Below are 19,634 nucleotides of genomic sequence, written 5' to 3' on the forward strand. Positions count from 1 at the left end.
TAGGAAATGTATCTGAAGTATTTGACTGTTTACCAGCCCAAATGCCCATCAACTGTTGACTGGATAAAGAAGATGTGGTTGTTCTTTTTAATAAAATGGAGTACTACTCAGCCATAAAGAATGATAAACTAGAGACATTTATAGCTAAATGGATGCACATTGAGGCAGTACTCTTAAGTTAAATAAATAGGACACACATGTGTAAATAACCAAGTAGTTTCTCTGGTGTGAGAAACTGAAAGTGTAAATGAGTACCAAAGTGTACAAAAGATAATGTGAAATAGAAAAGATTCAAAGGGGAAGGGGAAGTGCGGGAGCTAAGGGAAAAGAACAAAGGGGAAAAATATGAGAAAAGAAAGAAAAAACAGAAACAAAGTTTTTTTGTAATTAGGGAGGGGTGGAGGGGTGAAAGGGAGAGAAGGGGATAAGGGAATAAAGAATCAAGATATACCATGTATAGGTACAAATTCCCAGTGGTGAATTTGATTATAATGTATACCTAAAATGTACCAATAAATTTAATGAATAAAAAAGTATTTAGCTGTTTAAATAAGTATCTAAAAACATCACTAAGTTTACAAAACATTATATTTATTTTTCTTTTTTATTGCACAGGTTTTGTCAGGTTTTTAGAAGGCTATTATATTGTGCTAATAACTAAAAGGAGGAAGATGGCAGATATTGGAGGCCATGCAATATACAAAATAGAAGATACAAATATGATCTATATACCCAATGATTCTGTAAGGATTACTCATCCTGATGAAGCTAGGTATGTACCAGTGCCAACTACTTATTTTTTGAATGTGGTAATGAGGAAAAGAGTAGAATTGAAGGATTATAAATGTTATATAAAATGGCCAAATGTTGACTCAGAATTGTACAACTTTTGTTCAGGGCTATTAAAACTTTATTGTAACAGTTGATTCTGGCAAGAATTAACAGTGGCTATTAAAGCCATTAAGTGTGAAGAACAGAATATTCACACTGTAAACATTAAATTCTGTGGGTCTCTTTGTTATTTAGAAAGAGAAGAAAGAATTTTTATAATTAAAACTGTGGCAGACATACTTAACCAACTGATCAAACTTATCATCACCAATAATAAGATAAAATTAACATTATTTGGGGATTTATCTCAGTGATTCTGTCGCCTGGCTCTCAAACCCAAGGTCCCAAGTTCTGTCCTGGGAACCCTGCCCCCCCCCCCCCAAAAATTTAACATTATTTGCCTCTTAATGTGAAGCAATGAGAAAGACACAGATAATGCTTAGTATTTTTTTTTGTTAAAAATAGAGTATGGGCCCGGGGATTTAGCTCAGTGGTGCTGCCACCTGCCTCGCAAGTGTAAGCTCCTGAGTTTGATCCCCAGTACAAAAAAAGCAAAGAAAGAAAGAAAGAAAGAAAAAAAAAAAATATATATATATATATATAATCAGTATGGAGATTTCTCAAAAATTTAAACCTAGAAATTCCATTTGACCCACGTATTTCCCTTCAAGAATTTTCCCAAAAGAGTTAAAGACATCATATTAACAGTGTTACATGCATATCCATGTTTATAGCAGCACAGTTCATAATAGCTAACTCTTGGAAGCAGTCTATATGTCTGTCAACAGATGAATAGGTAAAGAATGTAGTATTTATACACAATAGAGCACTACTGCACCATGAAGAAGGATAAACTTGAGTCATTTATAGAAAATTGGATGCATCTTGTGACTACAATGTTAAGTGAAATAAATCAGACTCAAAAGCTTACATATGGCATGGTTTCTCATGTATGTGTAGCCCAAAATGTAAGTAAAGAGCAAAATAAAAGGTAGATAATAGGAAGTAAGGAGATGTTTCTTAAATAGAAAGGGGATCAAGAAATGGAGAAGGGGAGAGAAAGGGGATGAATAAAGAAAGTAAGATGTGTTATGTACATGCACCAACTCCACACACAGAGTATAAGCATCATGTATTACAAACATGTTCTAAGAAAAAAAAAAGTTGAAATTATATGTAATACAAAAAAATACCTTAAATCATTTGCAAGGCAACTGACCTGGACTCTTTTAAAAATGTCCAAATTACGAAAGTCAGGGGAAAAAAAACTATTCTAGATTTTAGAACAGACATGACAGATGCAACACATGAATTTCAGTTAGACCTGTTTAAAATGTGAGTGTGCATGCACACATCTACAAAGAGCTTAAATAGCTTTTATTAGGGTCAATTTGTATATGTACTCTCTGCTAGTGATAGGATCAGTTTTAAATCTTGGGTATAGTAGTGTACAGGTTGAGCATCCCTTATCTGAAATGATTGGGACCAGAAGTGTTTCAAATTTTTTACTTTTTTTTGATTTTGGAATATTTGCATAATCATAATGAGACATCTTGAAGATGAAACCCACGTCTAAACTCAAAATTAATTTTTATTTCCTATATACCCTATATTCATAAGCAGATGGTAATTTTTAAAAATATCTTTAGTGCATCTGTATTTTGACTGACATAAAATGGTGTCAGGTGTGGGCTTTTCCACTTGTGGTTCATATTAGAGCTCAAAAATTTTCAGATTTTGGAACATTTCAGATTTTAGGTTTCATGTTAGGGATGCTCAATCAAATGATTAGAAAAATAAAATGTACTTGTATATTTCAAGAAAGAGCTGGATGTGGTGGAGCACCCCTGTAATCCCAGCACTCAGGAGGCTGAGGCAGCAGGATCACCATGAGTTTGAGGCCATCCTGGGCAATATAGTGAGTTCAAGGCCAGCCTAAACTACATAACGAGACCCTGTCTCAAAGAAAAACAAAAAGAGAGAAAGAATGTTTTTGTTTAAAGAGAGGGCTCTAATAGTGAATTCAGAAGAGGAAACGCTGGTATTTGTTGTGTTCTCTGTCCCTGGATCCCTCAATCTTTCTTTAGATTTGAAATCTTTCAAAAGCTTTTTGGGGGACTATTGGATTCTTGGTACTGTTGGGAAAAGCTATTAACAAATTGACAGATTTACAGATCCCCCAAATTCAAAGACCCAATTCAAAAATGGGCATCTGAAATGAACAGACATTCTCAGACAAAGAAGTAAAAGCAGCAAATAAATATATGAAAAAATGTTCAATATCACTGGTCATTCGAGAGATGCAGATGAAAACAACACTGAGATTCCACCTCACCCCAGAAAGAATGGCTGCTATCATGAAATCAACCAATAACAAGTGCTGGTGGGTGTGTGGGGACAAAGGAAGCCTTCTCCATTGTTGGAGGGAGTGCAGACTGGTGCAACCACTGTGGAAATCAGTATGGAGATACCTCAAAGAACTAGGGCCAGAGGTCCCATTTGACCCAGCTATTCCCCTGCTGGGTATCTTCCCCAAAGAATTAAAAGAATCATACCACAGTGATATATGTGTACCCATGTTTATAGTGGCACAGTTTGTAATAGCTAAAGCTTGGAAACAGCCTGGGTGTCCAACTGGAAACTGGATAAAGAAGATGTGTTTTTTTAATAAAATGGAGTACTACTCAGCCATAAAGAATGAGAAACTAGAGACATTTATAGCTAAATGGATGCATGTTGAGGCCATACTCTTAAGTGAAATAAATAAGACACACATGTGTAAATACCGCATAGTTTCTCTAGTGTGAGAAACTGAACGTGTAAATAAGAATTAAAATGATTAAAGCGAATAATTGATAATTTGAAATAGCAAAAGGTCCAAAGGTGTAGGGGTGGTGGGAGGGGAAGGGGAAAGGAAAGAAGGGAAAGGAAAAATTATGAGAAAAGAAAAAAAAATGGAAACGAAATCTATGTAAATAGGGAAGGGTGGAAGGGGTGAAGGGCGCACAGGTAATGGGGGAAAAAAATAAGAACTAAGGTACATCATCCACAGGTACAAGCACCCATGATAAATGTAAATGTATACCTAAAATGTACCAATAAAAGAATTTTTTTAAAAAATTGACAGATTTAAAGTTATAAAACAGGTGTGGTGATGCATACCTATAATCTCTGCATTCTGGGAAGCTGAGACAGGAAGATCAAAAGTTTGAGCCCAGGGCCAGGGATTTAGCTCAGTGGTTTTGGCACCTGCCTCGTAGGCACAAGGTCCCAAGTTTGATCTCCAGTACCAAAAAAAAAAGTTTGATCCCAGCCTAGAGACTTGGCTAAAACCTGTCTTACAGTAACAAATTTAGAAAGGGCTGAGCGTGCAGCTCAGTGTAGAGACCCTTGTTCAATCCTGAGCACAGCACACGCGCACGCATACACACACACACACACTTTTTCAGAGTACTGTCGTTTTCAGTGTAAAGATCTTCTGCTTCCTTTGTGAGATTGATTCCTAAGTAATTCATTTTTTTCAATGCTATTGTGAAAGGTATTTCCCTAATTTCTTTTTCTCGGTGAGTTTGTTATTTGCATACAGGAATCCTATTGATTTTTGAGTGTTCACTTTGTATCCAGCTACTTTACTGAATTTGGTTATTAAATCTAGAAGTCTTTTTGTGGTCTTCTATGTAGAGTATCTTGTCATCTGCAAATGATAATTTAATTTCTTCCTTTCCTATCTATATTTCTTTTATTTCTTTCTCTAGTTTCTCTCACTTATGTTTCAAGAACTATTGAATAAGAGTTGTGATAGTAGACATTGTTGTCTTGTTCATGATTTTAGAGTGAAAGCTTTCAGGTTTTGACCATTTAGTATTATGTTGGCTGTATGTTTGTCATTAGATGATTTTTGATATATTGACCATATATAGTGATATAATTACCATTGATTCCGATTTCCTGTAGGGTTTTTATGATGAATGAGTGTTAGACTTTGTCAAATGCTTTTTCTGTGTCTATTAAGATGATTGTGTGGTTTTTGTCCTTGTTTCTCATAATGTGGTATGTATGTATGTATGTATGTATGTATGTTTGTATGTATTTATTTGGATATGTTGAACTATCCCTGCATCCCTGGGATGAATCCTGCATGGTCATGGTATATAATCTTCTGGATGATTTGTTGCATTCTGTTTGCCAGTATCTTACTGAGAAATTTTGCATCTATTAGGGAGATTTACTTATAGTTCTTTTTTTTGGTTGGGTTTTTTTTTGGTATCAGAGTAAAGCTTGCTTCCTGGAATGACTTTTGGAGTATTGCTTCCTTTTAAATTTCATTAAAGAGTTTGAAGAGTAGTGGCGTTAGATCTTCTCTAGAGTTCTTGTAGAATTCAGCAGTGAATTGATCAGGACCCCTATCTCTTTTCTTTGAGATAGGTTTTTAATTATATCTTTAATTTCATTTCTTGATATTTTGTTGGTTAGAATTTTCATGTCTCCTTGATTCAGCTTTCGTAACATATATATATATCTAGGAATGTGTCCACTTCTTCTGTGTTTTCTATCTTATTAGAGTACAGGTTCTCGAAGTAGGTATTGAGGAACTTCTAGATTTCTGCAGGATCCATTGTGATTTCACCCTTTTCATTCCTAATTGCATGGGTTTGGGTCTTTTCTTACCTTTTTTCATAAAGTTGGCTAAGGTTTTATTAATTTTATTTAATCTTTCAAAGAACCAACTTTTCAATTCATTTATATTGTTCAAATATATTTATATTGTTTATGATTCTTTATATTGTTTTCTTAGTCTCAATTGCATTAATTTCTGCTCTAATCTTTATAATTTCCTCCCTCATCCAAGCTTTGGGCTTGACTTCTTTTTCTAGACATTTGAAGTTCAGTATTAAGTTACTGATTTGAGCTTGTTCTGTTTTCCTGATGTGAGAATTTCCCACTGTAAATTTCCCTCTTAAGATTGCTTTCATTGTATCCCATAAATTCCAGTAGGTTATATTGATGTTATAATTTAATTGTATATATTGTTTAAGTTCCTCTTTAATTTCATCTCTGATGCCTTGGTTGTTCAGGAGGGTGTTATTTAATTTCCATGTGTTTATGGAGTTATTGTGGTTCCTTTTGCCATTGATTTCCAATTTCATTGCACTACGGCAGATAATATGCATGGGATAATTTCAATTCCTTTGTATTTACTTAAACATATTCTAAGGGCTAGTATGTGGTCTGTTTTGGAGAGTGTCCCATGTGCAGCTGAGAAGAATGTTTATTCTTATGTTGTGGGGTGGAACACTCAGTAGATATCCACTAAGTCCCTTTGGTCACAGGTTTGGTTCAGTTTTGATATTTATTTGTTGATTTTTTTATTTAGTTGATCTATCTATTTGTGACAGTGGTTTATTGAGGTCCTCCATTAAAATTGTATTAGTGTTTATTTGATTTTTTCATGCCTGTTAATATTTGTTTTACATAGTTGGATGCACTGGTATTTTGGTGCATATAGATTTATGATTATCATCTCTTCCTCTTGGATTGTACTGTCTACAAGGATGTAGTGACCTTTGTCTCTTTTAGTCAGCTTTGTCTTAAACTCCACTTTGTCTGCAAATAGAATAGCTACCCCTGCTTTTTTCCAGGTCCTATCCCATGTAGTATTGTTTTCCATCATTTGACCTTTAGTCTGTGAATTTCTTTTTGGGTTAAATGTATTTCTTATATGCAGCATATTGTTGGATCTTTTTTTCTCCCCCCTCCATTAGGTTTATTGGTACATTTTAGGTATACAATACAGTTACATTCATCATTAGGATCTTGTACCTTTATGTGATGTATCTTAGTTCTTATTTTTTCCCCATCCCCCTGCTCTCCCTTTACCCCCTCCACCCTTCCCTATTTACAAAAACTTTGTTTCCATTTTTTCCTTTTCTCATATTTTTTTCTTTTCCCTTCTTTCCCCTACCCCTTCCACTTCTCCTACTCCTTTAGACCTTTTCTTCCTATTTCACATTATCAATTATATATTTTGATCCTTATTTACACTTTTAGTTTTTCACACCAGAGAAACTATTTAGTATTTACACGTGTCCTATTTATTTCACTTAAGAGTATCACCTCAGTGTGCATCCATTTAGCTATAGATGTCTCTAGTTTCTCTTTATGGCTGAGTAGTACTCCATTTTATAAAAAAAAAAAAAGCTTCTTCTTTATCTAGTCTCCAGTTGATGGGCAATGGGCTGTTTCCAAGGGATCTTTTCTTCTTGATCCATTCTGCCAGTCTGTTTCTTTTGATTGGTGAATTGAGACCATTTACATTGATGGTTATAACTGACATGTATTGGCTTATCCTTGTCATATTATTTTCCTGCAGTTGATTCCTTCTCTCCTCTGTTTAAATTATTTGGCTTCTCTGTTGGCTGCTTTCTATTGGTGTTCTTCGAATTTTGATCTTCATTATCTCTTTCTAAAATATCCTTCAGTGCATCTTGTAGAGCTGGTTTGGTTCTCATGAGTTTCTTCAGTTGTTCTTTGTCATGGAAGTATCTTATTTCTCCATTGAATTTGAAAGATAGTTTTGCAGGGTGTATCAATCTGGGTTGGAGATTGTTTTCTTTTAGAACCTGAAATACTTCACTCCAAGCTCTCCTTGACTTAAGGGTTTGCATTGAGAGGTCTGCTATGATTCTGATGGACTTTCCTTTGTAAGTGATTTGTTTCTTTTCTCTAATAGCTTTTAATATTCTGTTCTTGTGCTGAATTTCTGCGATCTTAATAATTATATCCCTTGGTGTAGATTTATTTGGGTCATAGCTAATTGCAGTTCTATATGCCTTACTTATTTGTATGTCAAATTCTTTTTTCATGTTTGGGAAGTTTTCTGCCCTTACTTCTTTGAACAGGCTTTTTATGGCATTTTTGCTAGCTCCAGCTTTCTCATTGACTCCAATCAATCTTACACTGTTTTTCTTTGCATCATCTTGCAGCTGTTGGATTGATTTTTCATGGTCTCTTGCCATTTTTAAGATATCTTTCTTTTTATGGTTTTTAACTGCAATCCTGTCTTCTAGATCAGGAATTCTGTCCTTGTCTTCATTTAGTCTATTACATATACTTTCAGTGGAATTTTTAATCTCCTGAATGTCTGTTTGAATCTGTTTTGTGGATTCCATTTCTTTCCTGTGTTGGACCACATGGTTTCCATCATTTTCCTAAGCTCCTCCATTTATTTTTATCTGTATCTACTCTAGATTCATTGAGCATGTCCTTCATTTTGATCATCATTTCTCTTTTTACCTGAGAGATTATTTTCTCTATAACCTCATACATCTGTTTTATACTTCTGCTGCAATCATTTCAGAAAATTCAGGTGGGTGACTTCCAATTTCCTCTATCTCTTTGTCCCCTGGTCTTGTCCTACGTGGGCTGGAGGTCTGGGATTGCATTTTGCTTCTGTATCTTGTCATTTTCTATTTTTGGGGGGGGGGTGTTTTGTTTTTGGTATTGATGCTTGTAAATTTCTTATGGCAGATAACTTTATTACTAGTATCGAAGCTTCCCTATATGTGGCTTTTGGTCTTTGTGCCTGTCCCAAGATCCTTTTTTTTTTTTGGTAACGGGGATTGAACTTGGGTCCTTGTGCTTGCGAGGCAGGCGACGGAACCACTGGGCTAAATCCCCAGCCCTGTCCCGAGATCCTACCTTCCCAATTTATTAAGGATAAGAAGTTGCTATTTATTTGATTCAGCACCCAGTTGTTTGGTACTGGAGTATAGTGATGGTTATGGCCCCAGACATTCACAGTGTTGTCCTACAAGGGAGAGCAACTGATTATAACAGGTATGACATCTTGGCTAAAGTAGTACAATTAACAATATCATTAACATCAAGCATAGCCTAGAAACTGACACACTGTGGTAACTATTAATTTGGTACCTATAACCACAGGGAGCAAGACCTACAGTTATATAACATAATCTAACATAAACCAGGAACTTGTATGCAGTGAGTTTCTGCTTAGTGGAGTGATTTTACCCTCTGGGAGGAAATTTAAGAGGGATAAGGGGCAAAACAGAGATAAATGAAGGAAATGTAGTAGAGGCAAGGCTGGAGGACAACAGATGATCACCCAAACTTTGGGAACCTAGAGAAGAGGGCAGGAGAGAAAGCATGAAGGGTAAAGCAAAAGAATATCAAAGAGAACCAGAAAGAGAAAACACAATTTTCACTCACATGAAAATATCATAAATTCAAGAGAGATAGTTGGGGAAAGAGAGAAAGGAGATGAGTAGAACAAGATAAAAATAAAGGGAAAAACCTAAACAACAAAGAAAAAGAACCAACTAAACAGAAAAAGGAAACAAAACCAACAAAGAATACAAAAATAAAATAAAATTCTTCTGGCGTCCACAATTCTGTGGTAGTGTCCAAAGCAGGTATTATCCCAAAACTGTACTGTGTACACTCACCAAGTCTGCAGTAGGATTAGTACTGGGTACAGGATTGATCTTGTGGGAGCTGGGGCCAGTCATTAGCTAGCAGCTTTTTTGGATGTTTCTCTCCTTCCCACCCAAGCCAACTTACAGTGGGTTGCTGTGGCCCTCAGCCAGGGAGCCGGAGGCTGCTCCCAGTTCCATGTACAGTTGGCTTTATACCGTCTTTTCATAGCCCCCTGTTTCACCCCCGCTGGCACTTCTCTATCCTGTCCTGCCACTTGGGAGTATGGGGGTGCTGTCACAGCTGTGCATGCCGCCCAAGGCTGCTCAGTTCCACTTCAGTCTCCTCTCCAGTGGGTTAAGTGCCAACCCGAGGCTAATTCCGGCATGCACATCTGCATCTTTTTCTCAAGCTACTCATCACCACTCACTTCTTTCCTCACCTTCATTGTGCTGCAGTCTCTAACTTTGCAGTCTCTAGGTTTTCCAGTTAGCTGCTAGGACACACAAGGGGTGGGGAAAGGCTAGGGGCCAATCCCTCAGGGAGGGAGCAGATTTCTGGTCACTTGCCTCTGTATGCCAGCAAAATTTGCTGCCGGGCTGCAGCATCCTTTGTGTGGAGAAAGGCAAAAGCGACAAGAGGCCTTTTTTCCCCCAAATCTATCCTGTGTGGCTTGAGTTAGCTGCACTTTTTTCAGTCCATCAGTTTCTTGGAGACTTCCCAGTATGGCGATTCTTGCTTGGCACTGCCCACACTGCTGATAGCCTTGTGGGCTAATGTGCTGTTTAATGAATTCCTGTGCCTATGTTTTATTTGATCTACTAGTCCTTATTTCAGATTGATTTTGGCATCAGGATGTATGTTCCTTTTTTTCTGCCAGCTACTTGGGTTTTCAGTTGATTTTTCTCTGAGTAGATCCAAAGTGACTCCTCTATTCAGGCATGTTGAATCTCTCTATATATGGCTATTTTATTCTATACCTTTTTTCAGTTAAATTTTCCAATTTAAAATTATGGTGACCATCCAACATTTTGTTTTTGTTACTACTCTCTCTCCATCCTCAAAGTATTTTCAAAGCACATTGTAAAAGTGAAAACAGTGTTTAGTTCTGTCTTGCCCTCATCTACGTGCTCTGTTACTTTGCCTCTGTCTGCCATATTCAGTGATAAGGAACAGTCAAACTATGAAGTTAAGGGTCTCTGAGGGATTTTCAACAGACTGAGATCTGCATTAGATCAACTATTCTAGAGCTGGCTTGAATGTCTCAATTTAATGAATATATTTGCATGTACTTATATGTGTGTGTGTGTGTGTGTGTGTATATTTAAGCTGTGAAAACCAATATTATTGTATATGAATGAAATGTGCTTTGATTTTTTTTTTTTCAAGATATCTGCGAATCTTTCAAAATGTCGACCTCTCTAGCAATTTTTACTTTAGGTAAGTTTGAGTTGTTTTGTTCCAATCGGTCACTTAAAGTTCTTTATTATTTTCCAGGGGCTAAAAACACAAGGAGAGCACATAGCAGTGCTACTTGTATTTTAATAGAAATAATTCTATTTTTTAAAAAATACAGCGGGCCAGGGGTTTAGCTCAGTGGTTCCACCGCCTGCCTTGCAAGTGCAAGGTCCTGAGTTCAATCTCTGGAACCAAAAAAAAAAAAAAAAAAAAAAATACAAGAATTTCCCTCTTAAGGCTCAGCTAGAATAAAGCAGTTGTTTTAAATAGGAAAAATTGATTGTTAGAAGTCAGAAACCAACTTCTTAATACAGCTTTTACCTATACTGCTAAAATGAATGAACCTATCAAATAAATGTGGTAAAATTGAATTTCACAGATGAAACTAAAATCAGTTTGAATCAAATTATATAAATAAATTAAAGAAATGTTAGTATGTGTGACTCTCCAAATAGAAATGTAACCATCTTAAGATTTTACTAAAATACTTTAAAAGCAAACTTATATAAATCTATATAAACCTATATAAATATCCAAGATACCTTCTGAAAGTCTAAAAATATATAGCTAGTGATAAATATAAAAATTATTAATTATGTGAAATAAAAATTGTAACAAGTTTCTTTTGGCCTAAAGGTTAAATTTTATTTAGAAAACTGATAATTTTATAATGATAATTAACAGAAACTGATAATTTTTATATGGCTTTTATTCTCCTAAAACATGTTTTGCTGTTTAAGTTTTTTGCTTATTTTTTATTATGAAGTCAGTTATGATATCACCATTAATATTTAATCAAATATTCTTTGTGTATAAATCAGGATGCAGAACCATGTACTCTTACAGTGGATATTGTATCTGTAGAACCTTGTATGTTTGACTCCTTTGAACAAGACCATGAATTTTGATTGATTTCAGTGTGAAGCAAAAAATGCATGTTGTACAAATCAGTGAATATATAGTACTCGTATATTTGTCATACAGATTCCTAATTCATGCAGTTAGTTTTTATTTCCAATCATGTTCATATTTTGCCGTGTTTTAGAATACTATTTTGAACAGCATTGTTTCCAAGTGAAATTACAGGTACTGATTAATTTAGCTTGCAGATTTTATTTCCAGATGGGAACTAAGACCATAAAATATGCTTTGCCTTTGTAATTCTTAAGTATCAATTCTCTTCTCAGTTACAGTTATGATTTGTCCCACTCACTTCAATATAATCTTACTGTTTTGCGAATGCCCCTGGAGATGTTAAAATCAGAAACAACCCAGACTCGCCAGGAGAGTTTTGACATCTTTGAAGATGAAGGATTAATTACACAGGGTGGAAGCGGTAGGTGGTTTCAGCAGATTTAATGTGTAGTGCAGCATCGTGAGATGTCATCTCATTAAATTCACTTGCATTTCTCCTTCCCTCAGTGCTGTTTATCCTTACAGGGGCCTGTTTTGGATACATGAACTTAACCAATTCATTTTCATAGAGATCATTAATCACCATGTGGTTTCATTTGTACACCAATCAGAAAATTACTTTTTTTTTTGGCTTTTTGATTCAAAGCCTCACAGTGTAGCCCGGGCTGGCCACAGACTCACAGCAAACCTTCTGCCTCAGTCTCCTGAGTGCTGGGTTTACAGGCCTGTGCCACCACCCCTGGCTCTGCTGGCATTTTTTAGCTATTAATCATGCACTTTTTATGGATATATTCAGTTTTAGACTTTTGTTGAAGTTTAAATGCAGAACTTTTTTAATATTGGAGGATACACTACACACTATCTTATTTTCCTTCCTAGATATCAGTCTGACATGGACTGAGTTTTGGGGAAAAGTCATCAGGGGTTGCCTGTTATCACATGTAGTATCTCTAAGCCTCCTAAAAACTGCTCAGTAAGTTAATGCCAGTTTTATAGAAATAAATACTAAGTAAGAAAGTGAGCCCCAGAGATAAAGATTATATAGCCAATATTCAGAAAAGTCAGTAAAGGAGGGCAGAGGCTGTGATTACTTTAATTGTTCCCAGTTGAACCCATTAGTCCCTCATTATATCTGCTTCTTTTCAGGACCACTGTCAGATCCTGTAGGACCACTGCGTGGCTGGTCTAGGTGCCTCTGGAGATCCTGCACTAAACCAGACATAGTACCTTTATCCCTCTTAATCAGTCCCTTTATTGCAAGCTTCTTGGGTTTTTCTGGAACTCTAAAGCTGGAGGCATTGCTAATGCAAATGTTGTGAAGGAATAATTTCAAACGTAAGATACTTAGGTGAATTAGACCCAACTGTGGGAGCACACTAAGTCAACAGTGTGTTTGCACCCCTTGCCATGCAACTTAAATGATAGTGATAAAGATCTGGCTGTAGAGGCTGAATCCAACCTAGAATGGACCTAGAAGGCTTTTCTTTGTAAGACACTCAAGAAGAAGCTGTGATCTACTAGTGCTTTCCCAAAGGTTCTGTCTACTCATAGGCAGTTACTGAAATGAACATTATCCTGCCATTGCCCTCAACTCTGCTTAGTTTACTGATTATCACCTGAGCAAAGATCAAGTTCAGGACACCCTCACACCCTCAGATCATCTAGATCACATGGATTTGCCTTGGCTCAGACACCTACATTATAAACGCAGCAGGCGGCGAAACCACTGAGCTAAATCCCTGGCTTTCCCGCATTATAAATGAAACCACTAGAGATAGATAGATAGAGGGCAAGACATCTAGTGTGTCTGATGATTTGCTGAATGACACTTTCAATTATATAGTATTGTATTCATATGCCTTGCTACCAGGCAGCTTTGAACCACCAATGGTACATGTATGACTGTCCCATCAGCAGCATGGGATAGTCATGCATGTGCCACGGGTTGTTCAAGCTGGCAGGAACATGTTAAAACAACATTTATTATCATACGAAAGGCAGAACTCCAAAGTGAGTCACAGTGAGCTAACTGCTAGGTGTCAGCAGACTGCATTCTTCTCCAGAGGCTCTGGAGAACCCCTTTTCTTGCCCTTTCTGTTTTCTAGGCAATGCCCTCATCCCTGGCCTTTGACTCCCTCCAGTCCAGCTTCACAGCCAGCAGGCTCCAGCTGAGTTGCTTTTCCACATTACATCACTCTAACATTCAAACTTTTGTTTTCTTGTTTCACTTATAAACATCCTATGATGTATAGGGCCATGTGAATAATCCAGAATAATCACTATGGCTCAAGCTCATCTGATTAGCAGCTTTAATCTATGTATATTTTTATTTCTTTTGCCATGTAATATTACATACTCATAGGGTTAGAGTTAGGTGGTTAGGTTCCTGACATCTTTGCTGTGGTTAGGGATCATTCTCCTACCATACAGGGGGAAAACAATAGGAAATAAAGAATGAGAGTAGAAAGTGGGGGTGTAGGTAAAAACAAAGGAAAATACTATGTATTTTAAAAAATATATATATATCTGTTGTGTATCAGACAGTATATTAGGGACTTTGTATAAACTTAATTTAAACATCTTAGAGTGAATAACAGTATCATCATTTTATAGTTTAGAAAATGGAGATATTAAGTAACATGCCTAAGGTGACAGAGCCAGCCAGTATCTGTATTATTCATGTTCTTGTGTGGTACATTGAAAAGGCAGAGAAAGTTTGGTTTTCATAAATCAAAACACAGGGTATTTATCATAATGTATAAATACTCTTAATAGATCAAGTTTTGAGAGAAAAAATTATATTGATTGACTGCTGCCCAGACCTCTTATAATCTTTTAAGCTCATATATATGCTATTTTTAAGCTTTGTGAAACTCATTGCTGTTTAATAAAGATATTTGGGTATGCTGAAACCATGTTTGGTGAAATTAACTTGTTCATATGGAAAAGGCCTGACATAGTAAGAAGTACTACTTAGGGAAGTGTGAGTAATGCACCAGGTTTGAACTAAGCAGGTGGTGTGCATTACTAACTTATTTCATCCTTACAACAAGCACACAATGCAGGGACAGAGGAGAAAATGGAAGCTCCAAGAAAGTAAAACTCTTTATCAAGCTGGTCATACTGTCAAAGAGAGGCATAGCCAGCCAGGATGCTCGGACTCCACCCCAGGTGCTCAGCTGCTACTGTCTGCCCTCTCTTGGCTTCATTCATGTATTCGTATATGTCTCCTTAATTTCCCTCTCATTTTCTTTTAAGTAAAAAGTCACAAATCAGAAAATGCCTTTCTCTGTGACTTTGTGTGGAACAGTGCTCTGAATACAGAAATGAGTGATATCCACTATCCACTGAAAATGGCAATACTGTTAATCAGGCATCTTATTTTACAGTTAAAAACAGAAATGGAAGAACTTAAAAATGAGTTTAATGTCTATCAGTTTTCTTATCTTTCTCATACTGACTTATTTTTCAGGTGTGTTTGGGATCTGTAGTGAACCTTACATGAAGTATGTGTGGAACGGCCAACTTCTGGATATAATTAAAAATAGTGTGCATCGTGACTGGTTGTTATATATTATTCATGGGTTCTGTGGACAGTCGAGTATCCTTTTTGTAAAAGCTTAAGATACTTATTGCTGTACCAATTTGTAGAAAAATGCATACAAATTATAAGTTTATAATTATCACTCTGCACACCCCAACAGGAAAAGTTACCCATGATGCTGTGTAGTAGAAATACAAAGAAGAAATCAGACTGAACAGAGCTTATATGCATACAGAAAAATTAATAAAAAGGAAGAAAATGCTATGTGCATAGTAAGTGTTATAGATAATAAGGACCATGACTACCTCGGAGCAGGAGCAGAGTCCTTGATGGGTGGAGAGGATGAGACAGGCCCATGGAAACAGAACTTAACCTAAGACCTAAACAGAAGTCAGGCCTTACCAGTGAGAGTGAGATTGGAGTGGCAAGAGAGAGAAAGAGAAATTGTGGTTGGGGAAGCACCATGAAAGTAGAAGTGGAAAACTTCATGACTCATGTATAAAACTCCAGGAAGGTAGGTATTGTAGGAAGGTGGGAGTCCAATTGCCAGTCACCAGTGTACCTTGGTAGTCAGGCTAATGACTTTGGGTTTTGTGCTGGAACTTTTGTAAGTTTTTGTTCATGATGATGAAGTATTTAGAAGGCTTCAGTCTACAGCCATTTTCAAGATTAAGTGAAAATGAGACTAGAACAAGAGATAATGAGTTAGAAAAAGCCAGTTCAGGCATAATACAGTGAAGCCTGGATCGGAAGGGGGCTGTCTTAGTCACTTTCCTTTTCACCAAGACACAATACCTGATAACTGCAACTTAAAGGAGGAGAGATTTACTTTGGTTCAGTTTGTAGAGGTTTCAGTCCATAGTCCACTGGCTCCAAGGCAGGGCAGCATGGCAGAGGAATATGATAGAGGAAAAGATGCTCATGTCATGGTAGCCAGGAAGCAGAGAGCTGAGCAGAGGACAAGCCAAGAAGAGCGATACAACCTTCTGGGTCACATCACACCCACAGTGACACAGCAGGTCAGTTCTAATATACCATAATCCAATCACCTTCCAACAGCCCCACCTTTGAGTGCATGAGACTTTGGGGGAGCATCTAGATATAAATCATAACATAGGCATAACAGATTAGAAGTAGGTTGAACTTAGGGTCCAATTTCATGAAAACTTTTTTCTTCTGTAGTTTTTATCTTTCATCTACTTTCCAGCTACTGTTGAATCCTTTCAAGAAAGTCCAATACTATAAAGTTTAGGAGAGGGCCAGGGATTTAGCTCAGTGGTTCCGCCACCTGCCTCACAAGCGCAAGGACCTGAGTTTAATTCCCAGTACCAAAAAAAAAAGAAAGAATGACAATAAAGTTTAGGAGAGCAGTGTTTACTGTCTAAAATTGGGTTTAGGCATTTGTCACTTTCTGAGATAATGCAGGGAACTTACCCACCAGTGTCTTTTTTATTTGACATTCTTCCATATGTCTTAGATGTAAGATGTTAGAAGAAAGCTTTAAAGGAATAGTTGCTTTGAGACCACAACGTGGGTGAATGTGGCTATGATGTGCCTTTTTGTGTGTGTGTGTTTGTGTGTACCCGGGGTCGAACTTGGGTCCTTGCGCTTGCGAGGCAGGCAGTGGAACCACTGAGCTAAATCCCTGGCCCAATGTGCCTTCTTTTGCTGGAGCATATTTGGGAGGTGCAGAGCCAAGGTGTGCAGCCAGAGATGTTGCTGCCTCTTTGTGGCAAGTGAGGGAGAGGAGAGGCTAGATGCAGACATGGGGATTTTGAAATGGATATGAGTGAGATGGATGTGTTATACTTGAAAATCAGGCTTATTACTCTATGAGCATTTTCAACAGTGAGTAGTAGTCTCTGCTCAATAAGTCACAGTGTCATGAGATTTATTACTTTTGTCTGTTTCCAAAAATGAAATCTGCCTGGGAAGAATTCAAGTTTTTCACCACCAAAGATACCAAAGAGTATGTGCAATGGTTTCTAAAAGCCATTTCTAAAATATAGTTCTAAACTGTTTTATATTTCTAAGACTTAGCTTGGGGCCTGGCATGTATTAAACATGTTTATTTTTTAAAGTAGCAGACAGCATCACAGATTATCATTTTATCAGTTTATGTGATGAGTCTAGTCTCTTGATTACCAAGCATTTCATGAATTCTAGGGACTAGAGATGATAAAAGTAATTGCTGTGTATTAAATATTTACCAGAGTTCACACGTAAGAGTTTTCCATATGTTACCACATTTTATTTTCCAGCCACCTGGCAAAAGTACAGGTTGCATATCCTTTGTCCACAGTACTTAAGAAGTGTTTCAGATTTTGGAATTGTTTGGAATTTGGAATATTTGCATGAACAGTGAAATATCTTGGACATGGGACCCAAGTGCAAACATGAAATTCATTTATGGGGTTTTTTTCAGTATTTATTTTTTATTAGTATGTGTTTGCAGTACATGATGAGTCGGTACATGTCACTTATATTCATATATGCCTTAAACACTTGGCCCAAAGGTAATTTTATACAGTATTTTTACTACACCTGGATTCTGACGTCACCTATCACGTGAGGTTAGGTGTGGAATTTTCCACTTGTGGCTTATGTTAGTGCTCAGATTTTTTCAGATTTTGAAGTGTTTTGAATTTTAGATTTTTGGATTGGGGTTGTTGAACCTATAGCTACGTTTTAATTACTTCATTTTTTACAGTAAGATTGGCTCAGAAAGTTAAATAAGATGATATAACTAATAAATTGTGTGCTGGGTAAGCAGTTCACAGTAGTTCATTCTGTGCTCTGGTTGTGGCTGCTTTTAGAGTATTATATTTACTCACTCAGTATTATATATTGCTTCATGATTTAAACATCTCACTAAATGACACATGCTTTCTCAGAGAGGTATGATTGAAGACTAAGGAAGGATTAATTGTACTCATTTACATCCTTTACCTGGCTACAAGGAGACAGTTATTCTAGTAATACTGCATTTGGTTACCACTTCCTCTGAAAGTTGTAAGAACCCCTCAACTCTGATTTTCCCATTATACCTGCACTGAAGAACCATTTACCCCATGCTGTTCCATCCTCAGGTAGAGGTTTTGGTGGCTTTATGGAACTGGACAAGATGTATTTAAGTGCATACTTAAGGCATAATAATTCTCTTGGTTTTGTTTGACAGTCATGAATGGTAAACAACTTTAACTTAATTTCTAAGAGCTGTTGATCTATGGGCGACCAGTGTATGTCACTCTAATAGCTAGAAGATCCAGCAAATTTGCTGGAACTCGTTTTCTCAAGAGAGGCGCGAACTGTGAGGTAAGATGATAGTGTGGTTGCTGACATTGTAAGCTGTTACACCAGCTTTTGTGACATAAATAAAGCAAAGTAGAATTTTAAAAAGTGGAATTTCTTAGTCTGGGGTGTTATCACAAGAAACAAGAAATTCTCCAAAGTAGGTGAAACTTATGATAAATATGACTGATACAAAAATTTTGTGGAAGATCAGCTATCTTAGGAAGAATTGTGCAATACAACTACGAAATGTTTAATGCTTTCAAGGATGAGCCATTTTGAAAGATACGAAAAAATGTAATATGTGTTTAATGTACAGATGAAAACAGCAAAGCAAAGTATCTTTGCATAAGGAATAAGTAGTGGCAAGCAGCCCTCAACTCTGAGACTTCATTCATGGTGAGAAGGCCGAGTAGAACAAGGCCTGGGAAACCCTTTGCCCTCTTCCATGTTTCCCTCCCGACCTCTTCTGCTTTCACACTTGGAGAAAAACAACAAAAATCCACCCTTCCTGCCATCAGCCATATCATCTGTTTGAAATGCTCCATTTTTGCCCGTTATAACCTGCTTGAGTTTTGAACAGATGTGTAATTGGACAGGTTGAGTGGGGCACTAGGTTTTGATCCTGACTTGAAATAGCAACATCGTACTTATGATTATATCACCACTGAAAGTTGTAGAGGTACTTTAAGAAAAATCAGAATTCTGCAGCTATCTTACTTACTGTTGGCTATTCAAAAGATACTCAAACATGTTATTAAATTCCTGTAATATTATTCTGTGTTATATCCTTATATACTTTTATAAGTTAAGCTACCTCCAGATCTTTCCCCCCTTTTTCTCTTCTGCTGATCAGGTACTATTTGAAACTCACTTTTTTTTTTTTTTGGTACCAGGGATCGAACTCGGGACCTTGCTCTTGCGAGGCAGGTGCCAGAACCACTGAGCTAAATCCCCAGCACTGAAACTCACTTTTAAGTCATTTCTTTCCTCTTTGATCTTCAGAATTGAATTTTATATCATTCTCATCTCCTTATCTCTGTATAATCTCATGTAACTTTTTTTCTTTTCTCTCCTTCCTTACCATTTATACCAGTCAAGCCGTTCTCTATTACTTGTTATTAGCTATTTAATTTCATGTTTTTCCTAGTCTACTCTCTAC

At 36.7% G+C, this 19,634-nt stretch overlaps 1 protein-coding gene across 12 annotated transcripts in view; it reads left to right on the forward strand.

Annotated features, from left to right (window-relative positions):
- The window catches only part of LOC101713458 (polyphosphoinositide phosphatase), a 122,377-nt gene that overhangs the window by 37,869 nt on the left and 64,874 nt on the right, over window positions 1–19,634 (forward strand). For 10 of the 12 annotated variants that reach the window (XM_087195962.1, XM_087195967.1, XM_004868809.4 and 7 more), the window contains 5 exons: window positions 616–772; window positions 10,654–10,704; window positions 11,910–12,058; window positions 15,110–15,238; window positions 18,396–18,496. In XM_087195962.1, the coding sequence (XP_087052088.1) occupies window positions 616–772; window positions 10,654–10,704; window positions 11,910–12,058; window positions 15,110–15,238; window positions 18,396–18,496 (587 nt within the window). The remainder of the gene's footprint in view (window positions 1–615; window positions 773–10,653; window positions 10,705–11,909; window positions 12,059–15,109; window positions 15,239–18,395; window positions 18,497–19,634) is intronic. The other 2 variants (XM_087195968.1, XM_087195969.1) reach the window with 1 other exon arrangement.

This window comes from Heterocephalus glaber, unplaced genomic scaffold (assembly GCF_053883595.1).
Source record: "Heterocephalus glaber isolate CG9 unplaced genomic scaffold, H.glaber_assembly_v1.0 deba00001610, whole genome shotgun sequence".
NCBI classification, from domain to species: Eukaryota; Metazoa; Chordata; class Mammalia; order Rodentia; family Bathyergidae; genus Heterocephalus; species Heterocephalus glaber.